The 12,839-nt window shown below is 39.8% G+C and overlaps 1 protein-coding gene across 1 annotated transcript in view; it reads right to left on the bottom strand.

Annotated features, from left to right (window-relative positions):
• Positions 1-12,839, bottom strand: part of LOC147175353 (uncharacterized) — an 18,019-nt gene extending 5,180 nt beyond the window's left edge. Inside the window, exons 1-11 of the mRNA XM_086073611.1 lie at positions 12,548-12,839; positions 11,460-11,663; positions 11,200-11,268; positions 11,027-11,069; positions 7,023-7,168; positions 6,341-6,535; positions 4,681-4,767; positions 4,411-4,609; positions 2,458-2,681; positions 2,136-2,378; positions 114-359 (exon numbers count right to left, since the gene is read on the bottom strand). Of these exons, the coding sequence (XP_085929737.1) occupies positions 114-359; positions 2,136-2,378; positions 2,458-2,681; positions 4,411-4,609; positions 4,681-4,767; positions 6,341-6,535; positions 7,023-7,168; positions 11,027-11,069; positions 11,200-11,268; positions 11,460-11,663; positions 12,548-12,725 (1,834 nt within the window). The 5' untranslated portion in view covers positions 12,726-12,839. The remainder of the gene's footprint in view (positions 1-113; positions 360-2,135; positions 2,379-2,457; positions 2,682-4,410; positions 4,610-4,680; positions 4,768-6,340; positions 6,536-7,022; positions 7,169-11,026; positions 11,070-11,199; positions 11,269-11,459; positions 11,664-12,547) is intronic.

Raw genomic sequence — 12,839 nt, 5'->3', positions numbered from 1 at the left:
TAGTAGATGTATTTTAAAGCACTATGAACCCAAAGTACTGTACTTTTCCTCATATTGCTTTTTGGGAACCATGCCGAGCGGTTTACCCGCCATCCACATTCGTGGAAACTCACTGTGAAGGTATCGAGGGAGGGCGCACGTCAGGCACTCGTCGCTGCCAAGCCCCTCGCAGGAGTAGCAGTGGCGGTGGCAGCCCATGCAGGTGAACTGGTCATCATGCAGGAAGGTCCTCGGCGGACAGTCGCTATCACCGGTAACGCCGCACAGCAAGGTGTTGGGATCCAGCACCAGGCCTCGTTCGCATTGGGTGCACTGGTTTGGGTCCGGACCAGAGCAGCTCACACATGTCTGGTGGCACTCTGCACATCATTAGTATAAACATTCTGCCTTTAGATCAAAGTTATGCTTGGTTTTGCATTTCAGTACTAATTAACCCTATAAAGCCTGAACCATGAAATATATTCTAAAAAAATTCTGATGCGTTGTAAATAGAGTATTTATTGGTCCTTTTGAACAAACAAACAACCCCAAAAAATAATTACATTAACTTCAACGGGACTTTTGATTTGTGTCATATTTGATACATCTGGTCACCATGCTTTAAATTAAAATTTATATCTGTCAAAAAAATTATAATAAACAGACATATCAAACATATTAGTTAGGAGTGTGCCAAAAAATGTATTCTCATAAGAATCGTGATTCTCATTTAGTACGATTCAGAATCGATTTTATTGAAATTATTTTGTGCTGTCTTGCCCTTGTTTGTGTGTGCCTTTATTGGGAGCCCTGTTCATGTTGTACCCGATTTGGGGCAGTGTGGTTCCGCACGTTCTGATGCACTATTAAGTTAAGTAACCACATTAGAGAGTAGAAGTCACAATCAAGTTATTCCAATAAAAAAAAATGTTTTGCAGTATAGAAAAAGCATATGCCGGTGAGTAATGTTAACATGCTTCTCTCTATACATTCCTGAAGCGTTTTGTATGAATAGCCGTACTTTTGAGTGATAAAAGTGACGCGAGTACCACGCTAATTAGCATTAGCGCGTCAGACTGGAGTAGATCATGATGATTCTTTGCACATCTATAAATTGAAGCAGAAATCATTGTCAATCAAATCAAATCTGAGTCGAATCGCAGACCCCCAAAAATCGGAATCGGATCGAATTGTGAGACAGTTAAAGATTCTCACCCCTACTATCAGAATTTCCAAAAATCTAAAAGAACATTTCCCACTGTTAATACGCATAGGTGTCTCTCCTTTCTCAATTAGGGTGATCTTGCAAGGTCGCTGGAAAAGCCTTCAGCTGGGTGATACTGCCCTCTAATGGATTTTCCGTGCAATGCATGTGTCAGATCATATACAGTACGTCAGGGTTTTAACTCATTCACTGCCATAAATTCAGAACAAATAAAATAAAGGATTATTAAAAATTAGGGACGACAGGCAATTAAAATGTTTAATTGTAATTAATTGCATGACTTCAATAGTTAACTCACGATTAATCACTCATTTTATATCTGTTCTGAATGTACAATAAAAAAAATCTAGGTTTTCATACTCTTGTTAACAAAAGTGGAAAGAAAATGTTAAACTAATAGAAAAAGTTGAAATGATTTTTTTATGTTTATAGCCGTGAATGAATAAAAAAAGAAGAAGAAAACATTATTAAAAATTTGGGGTGTCAGGCGATTAAAATTTGTAATCATAATTACAATTTGAATTTTTGACGTCTATAGCCGTCAATGGCAGTGAATGAGTTAATGGGAAAAATATATACTCATGAAATAGAGCGTTCAAAATGTCTTGTATTTAATATGATACGTTTGGGTTTTATCATTGTAATGTGCTTGTGGTTCTGGTCTGAAATGGGTTAGAGCTGCTCTGTATCATATCAAAAGCTATTTCTAATAATCTGGTCCTAAATGGAGTAACCGACATTTTAGAAAGACTTCTCATGAGCAACATTTGAATCCTGTATTAAATGTCATCATGAAAAGCTGCCCAATACATAATGTGCTTGAGTCGCTCCCAGCTGACATCAAGTGAGAGGTGGACACACCATGGACCTGTTGCCAGCTAATCGCAGGACACATATAGACGGACAAAACACTCGATACATCAATGCTCACCTTGGCATTCCGTAGCTGTGGCCTCATAGTAAGTGCCAGTCGGGCACTGTTTTGAACATGCGCCCTTATAGAGTTTGGGACTAAATGTGGAGCAGGTCTCGCAGTCGTCCGCCAAAGGCCCAGAACAGCTGCTACAGGTCGGGTGGCACAGACCGCAGCGGCCCTCCTCCATGTCCTCATAGTAGCCCGTGGGACAATTAGCCTTACACGCACCGTTCAGCATCAGATACAAGAAGCTGCATTCTGGAGGGAGGTGGAAGAGAGGCCTTGTGGTTTCTTGAAATGAATTGACAGTGCGTCCGCTGTATGACGTCAAACTCACTGAAGCAGGTCCTGTCGTCTGAGCAGATATCGCAGTGAGGGGGGCAACGCCTGCAGGTGGCGTCGTCCGCAGGGTAAGCCCCCAGCGAGCAGTTGAGGGTGCACACGCCGCCCTCCAAGTAGCGTCCGTCGGCACAGGACAGACACTTTGCACTGGAGCCTTCGCATGTGAGGCAGGAATGGTCGCAGGCGCTGCATGACCCGTCTGCTGTCTCCCAGTAACCTCTGGAAGCAAAGTCAAGTGATATTTGACTCAAACCTATCATACACAAGTGATAATTGTGAGAACTCTTATTATTCCGTGAATTTTTGATGAATTTCTAACATCATGTTTCTTAAACAATTCCAGTATGAAAAAAATCCACTTTGTTAAGGTGATCATCTAAGCTTTCAGAATTCCAAATTTTGGACAAGAACTATGACAATTAGGGGGAAAATAGAACAAATTCACAATTTCTCAACCAATTAAAATATTGTTGATTTGTTTGTACAAACCATTACAACTTAAAAAAAAAAAAAAAAGTCAACTAATTTAGGGAACTATTAACATTTAAAAAATCCCACTTTTCTCATAATTACACAATTTCCAGAAAAGACAAAAACATTCAAATGAACTAATTTACTCCCAGCCATTTTCACTGAAGCAACCCCCTTCGCTCCTGGTTGTTTTAATGGATTTTGACTGATTTTGCAAGGCCCACAGAATATTGTGTTCTATTTCTATAAAAACACTACCAAAGGAAAGATTAGAGTCTCTTCTTTCATCCAGAAAAAGTACATTTGTATCTGTTTCCGTTTTGCAGCAATGGGTTATATGCCACGGAGGAGGCGGGACTTCCTGGTTTTCACACATCAGCTTTGTTTCCGTTTCCTTTGTGCCCCTCGGTTGTGCGTCCCCGTCGACGAGTGCGAGTGTGTCTGAGTTGTCCCGAAGCATTTCAGAGAGTTGAGACAGGCGGTTGGGGGGCGCAGGGGTGGGGTTAGGGTTAGGGTTAGGCCATCAATGGCCGGAAACCACTGATTTGTGAAACCCAAAAGTCGGAAATCCGTGGCATCTACGCCATTAGCATTAGAATATAGCTAGGTTTCATCATTATTCACAAATCTGTTTCAAACAGTGGGGGGAAGAGCTTGTTGCCCTGGTTGATCGCTTATACTCTGCTGCCACCTGCTGGCCGTTTTTTATAATAACTGCCATTGCTTGAAGTGACCGCTTCAAGTCAGAGGGTGCATCAAAGTCTTCTGTATGCTCTAGCATAAAAAAAAAAACTTAAATACATTTCTGGAAGCATGGCAATATTTAAAATACGTTTTTTTTTCTTCTTCTTTTTTTAATTAAAAAAAAAAAATTCTAAAAAGAGCTCAGTATTGAAAAACTAAAATAAAATACGTTTTTGGGGAGCAAATTAGTTAATGAGAAAACAAAATTCACATCAAATTGACCAATTCTCAAACAGTTCAAATCGCTGACACATTTCTACCTCCACTTTTTTTTTTAACAAACTTCAACTAATCCAATATCAAAAAGTTCAGCTCATTCAGGACATCCTGTAAATTTTCCACATTCCCAGAAATCAGTTTTCATTTCATTCCACTTTTCCCCTCACAATTATTGGAGACATTTTACAAATTCATCATCATTTCAATTCCTATTAATTGAATAAATCCACCTTTCCTGTGAGAAAATTCCCAAATGAATGTAGGAATTTTCCAAATTTACCTCTGTCTCATAATTTAGCAAGACGTCAGCTCTCCAGCATCCACACACAATTTGTATTGAAATTGCAATCCCTACAGAAAGTGTGATTTGTAGTATTTTACTACAATCATGTATTAATAAATGACTTCTTTCTTTGGCATTATGGCTCAACGGCTTGCATTTTTCTCAGCTTGCACACACAGTTCATCCAGGAATTAACATTTCTGGCAATGATAAAATGTTGTAGTAGCTTACTCCGGGCAATTTGACCAGCACCTCCCCTGGTGGAGAAAGAGCTTAAAGGTGCCTTTGGAACAGTCGATGCAGTTATCGCTGGAGCCCACGCAGGCCTTGCAGTTCGGCGAGCAGTTTTCACACAGCTGAGTGGCCGAGTTAGCGTAGGAGCCGGGGGGGCACTGCGCCACGCAAGAACTTTCCTGGTCCAGGAAATATCCTGTGAGACCACAAAGCAGTGAGCAGTTTCATCATGTGCGAATTTGACTGCACGACAGGAGGCGTTTGTACCTTTAAAACACGAAGAGCAATCCAGCGCCTGTGGGCCGAAGCAGGTCTTGCAGGATGCGTCACATGTGTGACATTTAGCGTACTCCGCTATGATTAGAAAAAAACCCCAACAATAACAAAACACACACACACACACACACACACACGGGTAGTGTCGAACCACAATAAAGCAGGCTGTAAAATTATTAAACTAGAAAATGCAATTTCTGGAGAAATTGTGTGTGAAGGCGTAGAGGCTGAATTAAAAATGGTGAAATGAGATGGAGCGACGCTGAATGACATGGAATGATGGCTTTAAGTGAACTGAACATGTTAAAGTTGGAACAGTTTGAATCAGTCAAAAAATCTAGAAATTAAAGGAGGGGAATTTTTTTAGAATTTTTCACTTATATTTTGAAAATTTGGAATATAATTTGCAATAGGGACAAGCTCAACAGTTTAAAGTTGAAATGGTTGGAATCTGTCAAAAAAATGTAAACATTTGTGTGGGTATTGTAATGGTAAAAGTGTTAAATTTTTGGTAAGTGGGAATTTTTGGCATGTAGAAAATCATTCCAAATGTAATTGAATGAGCTGAATGATTAAAATTAAAAATGGGAATAATTTGAATCTGTTAAGTTGAATGTCTCATTGGGAATTAATTTTTAGTGGAAAAATGTTGGTTTTGTAAAAAATGAGAATTTTTTTAATGAGAAAAATATCACTCATTGAAGAGCATGGATTTTTGCAGGGTGTACAATTTTGAATAAGTTAATGAATATGAACATTTAGGAATATTACTTTTGGTATGTGTGTATTTTTGGAACGCTTGAAAATCTTTCCCAAATCTAAATTGAATGAGCTGAATGTTTTGAAATTTAAAATCGGAACAATGTAAATGTGTAATGTTAAGTGTGCCATTGGGAAGTGAATGTGGAATTTTGGGGTGAAAAACATGAAAGCCTCATACCATTAAGGCTTGCTTGAGTGCAAATAAGGGAACATTCAAATTGCAAGCACAAGCTTGAATAAAAAGTTCCGCTAGTCATTGTCGACTCAACAATCTCTAATCATGACGTTAAAGCTGTGTTTAAAATTTTCAAAGAGGTAAAAATGCAACAATATGTTTATTGTTCTGCTTACAGAGGTGTTTCTACAACAGTACTTGACACTTGCTTTGTAGCTAAATAAATATAACAAAAGCCTCTCAGTCACAAATTCCTGCTCATCTCATTAGCGTGCATAAATGTCCCTAGTGATTATTTTGTTATCGTCATCACAGGTGAAATGAAAGAAGAACTGTGATGTGCAGATGGATTTTTGGGATAATAATAATCATACACAATGATGAAACATCATCATTGTGTAAACTCTAAATACAAAAGGAACACGCCCGACAAGACTGTTTGCAATAATAGCACAATTGAAAATAACATGATTGGTGCTTGAATTGCGGCAAAGAGCCCCGTGCCGGATGAGCAAAGCTTTCTGTAAACGCTCCCTTGAAAGGATTCAAACCTGTGACAGCTGTAAGCATCCACTCTGCTCAAGTGTCCTTGAGCAAGACAGCAGCCATTAGTGAATGAAGATGTCAAACATGAGGTCAGCGTCATCTTGCGTACTTGGTACTTATCTCTCGGAGGGGAAATGAGCCACGTTCAAGGTTGCAAATAAGCCTTACCGTCAAAGTAGTGCCCCAATGGGCAGTTTGCCAGAGGGCACTGCCCGTAAAGAGGCGGGTCGCCCGCGAGACAGAGATCACAGTCTGTTGAGCGAGGCCCATGGCACGTCTGGCAGGAGCCGTGGCAAGGCCCACAGCGCCCCCCGGTGGTATCACTGAAGGTTTGCTGTGGGCATTGTTTCACACATTTGCCTCCTGTCGTGGACAGAGAAGTCAAAAAGACTGCAGTTGACAAGTGGGAAACAATTTAGCTGAGGAATATTATGAGAAATATATTGGTGGTAATAAAAGTCTACACACCCCTCCTGTTGAAATGACCGAGATAAATAATTTCAACACTTACTCATCCATCCACTTTCTATTGTGTTTGTTCTCATTAGAGTCACAGGAGAACTGGAGCCTATTCTCAGCTGACTTTGGACGAGAGGCAGGGTACACTCGGGACTGGTCGCCAGCCAATCACTGGTACATAAACACTAGTATCCAACCAACCCTTCAGACTCACATTCAAACCTACCGACAATTGAGAGTTTTCATTGAACCTACCATTCTAATATTGAAAAATGAAGACTAACGACTAAGGCATTCCAACAGAAGGCTCCCACAGATTAGATGTAAAAACACGAGTACTCTTAATACTAACTCGGTAGCAAAATGGAGGGAGGAAAACCAAGCGTGGTACCGTTTAGGAAGTAATCTGGCTGGCAGGCGAGGCACTGTGTGTCACTCCTGCAGTCCGTGCACGGCATGGGGCAGGACAGACACACACCCCTGCCTCGGTCCTCATATGTGCCCTGGGGGCAGTGCTTGCGACACTGGTGCCTGAAACTGTGAAAGAAATAGTTAATAAACAACCCAAGAGTAACGCCAATAGCAGTATTTACCCTCATTAACTCATTCACTGCCATTGACGGCTATAGACGTCAAAAATTCATTTGAACTATTTCTATTAGTTTCACATTTTTAAGAGTATGAAAACCTAGAAAACATTTTTTACTGTACATTTAGAACAGATATAACATTTGTAATTAATCGTGAGTTAACTAGTGAAGTCATGTGATTAATTACAATTAAAAAATGTAATCGCCTGATGCTCCTAATTAAAAAAAGATTATTAAAAAATTAGGGGTGTCAGACGATTACAATTTTTTATTGTAATTAATCACATGACTTCACTAGTTAACTCACGATTAATCACAAATGTTATATCTGCTCTAAATGAACAATAAAAAAAAAATCTAGGTTTTCATACTCGTTAACAAAAGTGGAGAAAAAAAGAAATTTTGACGTCTATAGCCGTCAATGGCAGTGAATGAGTTAAATAATCAGAAACCCAGATTGGTGTATGTGTGTGAAGCTGGCCAATAAGTGACATTTTAACTCATTCACTGCCATTGACGGTTCGAGACATCAAAGATCCATTTTGTACTGGGCTGGCGGTGATTAAATGGGCCTTTCAAATTGTCACAATAGAATAAGATGAATGTTGATACATGCAGGCAGGTGTAGCAAGAGAAATAAAAAAAACAAAAAAACAGCACACCTGCAGTTTTACTGTCATACAACAGCAGACAAAAACACAATTCATACGTACTCTCTTTCCTCTTAACACAGAGAGATAATTAGCATTTATTTGCAGCTCAGAGGCACGGGGACTCATTAACCTGTCTTCCGTGTCCCCCTGGGGTCAATCTGAGCTATTAAACACGAGACAACTGCCCTAAAATGTAGTGCAAAGTAAAAAATGCCACACTTCAAAATTACAAGCAACAATCTACCCAATCCTCCTGAGTCGGTTGTGCCACCTTCCCTAATGAGAGTTTGACCCAGTGACAAGCCAGGCTGCAATGTCTGCGGCGTTGCCGTGGCGCTGAGATGCGCTGGCTGTTTGAGCGGGAACAGCTGGAGGCGCCACATAGTATCAATCAAGTCACGCACAATAGCATCTGGCGCAGACCGGGCGCTGTCTCTGGAAACGCACCACTTGAGAAACTGCGGGATGTTTGAGGATCCCTCTGCGCAAATATTAGAATCTCCATTCCGCCAGGGAACAACAGTATTACCCAAGCAACAACTTCCCCATCCCCCCCTCCCTCCCCTCTTTTTGCTTTACGTGTGTGTAAGTTAGGTAAAACGTGCTGCAGATGCACCATAAAGTTAACCTTCAGGCCATGAAACAAACCTGCTGAGTGTTATCTAAGTAAATTCTTATTTCCTTAGAGAAGAAGCTAAATGTCAATAAATACCAAACATCCATCACGGTTTTTTCAAGGTGAGGCTACTCCGACAGATTCATTACTTTTCCATTAGTGCCTCACACCACAAAAGGAGAAATATATGGTTATAGACTCAACTCAACTTTCTTTATAGTGCACTTGAAAAACACAACCACATCTGATATCCTCACTCTGCTTAGGATATGGAAAATTAATCTTAAAAAGTAAAATTTCCATAATATATCCCCTTTTGTATACATATATGGGTCTCTTGAGTGCCCAAGTGCTTAGCAACAAAGTACTATGAATCTTTATTTATCTGCATACGACTAGAATTGCAACGATTAATCGACATCTAATCGATTATCAAATTAATTGGCAACTATTTTCATAATGGGTGAATTGTTTACAGAACGTGTTCAACTGAAAGGGGAAGTCAACCCCGAAAAAAAATCTTTACAATAATATATTCTATGCAGCCTCACCAGTCGAAACACGGCATTCTGATGAACTCATTCACTGCCATTGACGGCTATGGATGTCAAAAATTTGAACTATTTCTATTAGTTTAAAAAAAAATCCACTTTTGTTAACAAGTGTAAGAAAACAAATATTGTACATTTAGACCAGATATAAAATTTGTGATTAATCATGAGTTGAAGTCATGCGATTAATTACAATAAAAAAAAAAAATTACCTGACGCCCTAATTTTAATAATCTTTTCTTTTTGGGAAAAAAAGATAATTTTAAAAACGAAAAGAAAAGATTATTAAAAATTAGGTTTTTGAAAAAATATTATTTTATAATTTTTTTTAATTGTAACTAATCACATTACTTCGATAGTTAACTCACGATTAATCACAAATGTTATATCTATTCTTAATGTACAATAAAACTTTTTTTCTAGGTTTTCATACTCTTGTTACAAGTGGGGAAAAAAATTAACCAACAGAAATAGTTCAAATGATTTTTTGACGTCTAAAGCAGTCAGTGGCAGTGAATGAGTTAATATTGCATTTGCAGAATATGAGTTACATGAATATGAGCAAAATCCACCCACTTGTAACCATCTCAGGGAGCGGCCATTTTGCCACGTGCTGTCGACCGAAAATTACATCACAGGGCTTAAATAACAACCAATCATGGCTCAGCTTCAGAAAAAAGGTGACTGGTCGTTGCCTGAGCCCTGAGCAACTGTGATGTCATTTTCAGTCGACAGCAAGTGACAAAATGGCCGCTCCCTGAAATGGATCCAAAAACAGGTGGATATTGCTGCGTAAATCAAGTTCCAAAAGCACAATTTTAATCAGATATGCACATACAACATAGAATTGTAAATATTTGGGGGGGGGGGGGGTTGACTTCCCCTTTAAAATTGTCAAAATCCCTTGAATTTCAGCCTTATGTATACATCCATTAAGTTATTGCCTAAATTATGCTAGAAAAGAAAGAACGTCTGATTAATCGTCCGTCAAATTCAATTGGCTGATATTAGCTATTTTAAAATCAGCAATAGTCATAAGATTTTTTGGGGCTGATTGTTAACGATTGTTTTTTTACACATTAAAACATAAACAAAGATATCGACATTTAGAAATAAAAAATAAAAAATGGTCGGATTAGTGCTGATTTTTCTCTCTGTTGTAAAGTTAACAGTCACTAAAGGGCAACGTATTGTAAGACAGTCAAAATGTACTGGATTTATTTCATGTTTTTATTATTGTAAACAATAAGAGACCATAAAATAAGTTATTTTATTTATTTATTTATTTATTTTAATGAATCGGCCGATGAATCAGTTATCAGAATTTTATCAGCATGCAAGCAACCATTTTGTAATGCCCGCAATTATCTATAGTGGACTGATTTCCGTACATACTACACCTAAGTGCCAAAGGATTCGTACCGTGGTCAAACATTAAATACAAGTTGTCGACTTTTTGGAGGGTATTTTATAGCAAGAAAGTATCAAATGTATGTAAGAAGAGGTGTTATGTTTGGGTTAGGGTTTCTCGGTAGACTTTACCACCTGTGATTCGTAAGTGCTAACATCAAGGTGGACAGGCAGCCTTGCACTCTTTGCATACACCTACTATTATTTGTTTGAAGTAAACCCCACCTCCGAGCGCCACTCTGGATCAGGTAACAGCGTCTCTATCTGAATGCCAGGTAACCCGACTCGTACAAGGCCAGAAAAGGGGCAGATGCAAACAATCAAAGGTCTGTTTAAGCTCTCTAAACCGTGATCCACAATGTGTAAGTGATAAGTTGCCAGTAAAAGAAGATGGCCAAAGGTCATTTTAGTGCATGGAGTAAAACTCCCATTCCTTTGCAAGCATCTTATTTCACCTTAACGCTTTAAAATCAAATGTCAAACAATCAGAAGTTTTACACACTGTCAAGGTGAACACGGGAAGAAAAAAATGTCACTCGTTGCCAGATAAAATGAATGGAAGATTAAAAACTCACAGGAAGTAACCTTGAGCACAACTGCTGCAAATCTCAGGGTCTTCTGTAAAAAATAAAAAAAAAGGAAGGAAGAAAGACTCATTTGAATTCCAGATTCACTAATTATAATTACACTAACAGGTTTTTAATGGACATAACGGACCTTAAATCATTGACGTAAAAGTGACTTTTACCTGTGGAGCATGTTTTGCAGCCCAACTCACAGTCAATACATTCGCCTGTATCAGGATCCTGCACTTGTCCTAGAGCACAAAGACGTACAAATCTGACATTTTGTGACATTTCCTGTAATTACATCAGATCTATTTTTGCATCCTGTCCTCTATTTCTATCACATTTAAGCAACAACGTGTCCGACGCAGGTCTGAAAGTGCTCAAGCTATCATTTTGTTCTTGGATTTATTCACAACAAAAGATTTGGTGTCCTGTTTACCCGTATCACAGAGTGCTGTTTGGCAGAGCCCATTATGGAGTTTGTAGCGTTCACGACATTTGGCACATATGTCGCCATCTGCGCAGAGCTCGCAATTGGCTATGCAGGGCAGGCAGGCATAGCGACCCCTGTCAGGATACAGACCGCGGGGGCAGTGCGTCCGGCAGCGACCTTGGTGGAGGAAACGTTCCTGTCCATCTTCATCTGAAAGAAAAGAACAACAAAAAAAAGACCTGTTTTAAGATACCATTTAGCCCAAAGCTAATTTTGGTCAACAAACCCGAGTTGCTCATATATTCTGAGGGCCTAGCTGTGACCCCTGAGGTATCCCTAGATGCAGCTGGACACCGCCTCAAGTATAGTCGGAGAGTAGCTTCTTGCTGCACCTGCTTTTTTGAAACTCCTCCACCTCCCAGCGTTCACGCTCACACATGTAACGCCTCCATGACAATACACCACGGAGAGTGACTTTTGATGTCCTTTGAAATACAACATCAAGGCCGCTGTCTATAGTGTTGTGAAACACTCGTAAAAAAAAATCGACTGCAAGTTCACTGAGTTACAGACAGCGATGTCCAGAAAACACACAAACGTGCCCAATGCCACAAGTGTGTGTGTGGCAGAGAGGTTAAACCCGGTGAACTGCACAAGTAATTCTAGCCAAAGGGGATATTTTCTCCTTTCCCTCGGATTAACAAAGAGCCCATTCTAACACGATCAGATTACACCGAAGAAGTTGGAGAAAAATGATCACACCTACATATTTTTTTTTTTTTACTTTGTCAACGGTCCCTCTGTGAGCAGAGATGTTAGAAAGCCTGCCCCTGACTGTTTCAACAAAGGTAAATGTTAAACTACAAACCACTTTGGTATGTTTTAAATAGTCATCCATTAAAACGCCGGACAAAGGCATTCCATTACATATGAAATACAAACAAAACAGATTCGGCTAACCAAGCAAGAAGAACAGTTACATTCTCTATTTAATCAATGAGACCAGATTAATTAGTTCACTCCTTTAAAAACAAAACTAACTATGAATAGCATTTTTTTTTTTAATGGTCCAAACAGAACATCCTTTCACTCACCGACTCCACAGGTAGTGCACTCAAACAGCTCATGGCCCCAACACTCGGAGCAGGTGGGATGGCAGAGGACACACTGGCTCTTGAGCACAAACTGTCCTCTCGGGCACGACGACGGAGCTCTGCAGCCGACGACAGCGAGGAAGAGGAGCTGGATGGCGCCGAACAAGAGGGACCTCATGGCTGCCTGTGGCTGTGGCGACTGCAAAGTGAGGAAGAGGAGAAAGGCAGCAGTGCCAGCGCCGACTGACTCGCAGTCTCGCACCGACGCAGTGTCCGTGCATGCAGCAAGTGA

This window comes from Leptonotus elevatus, chromosome 4 (genome assembly GCF_054856555.1).
Source record: "Leptonotus elevatus isolate MCC_2025b chromosome 4, RoL_Lele_1.0, whole genome shotgun sequence".
Lineage (NCBI taxonomy): Eukaryota > Metazoa > Chordata > Actinopteri > Syngnathiformes > Syngnathidae > Leptonotus > Leptonotus elevatus.
This window is presented reverse-complemented; position numbering and strand designations above follow the sequence as displayed.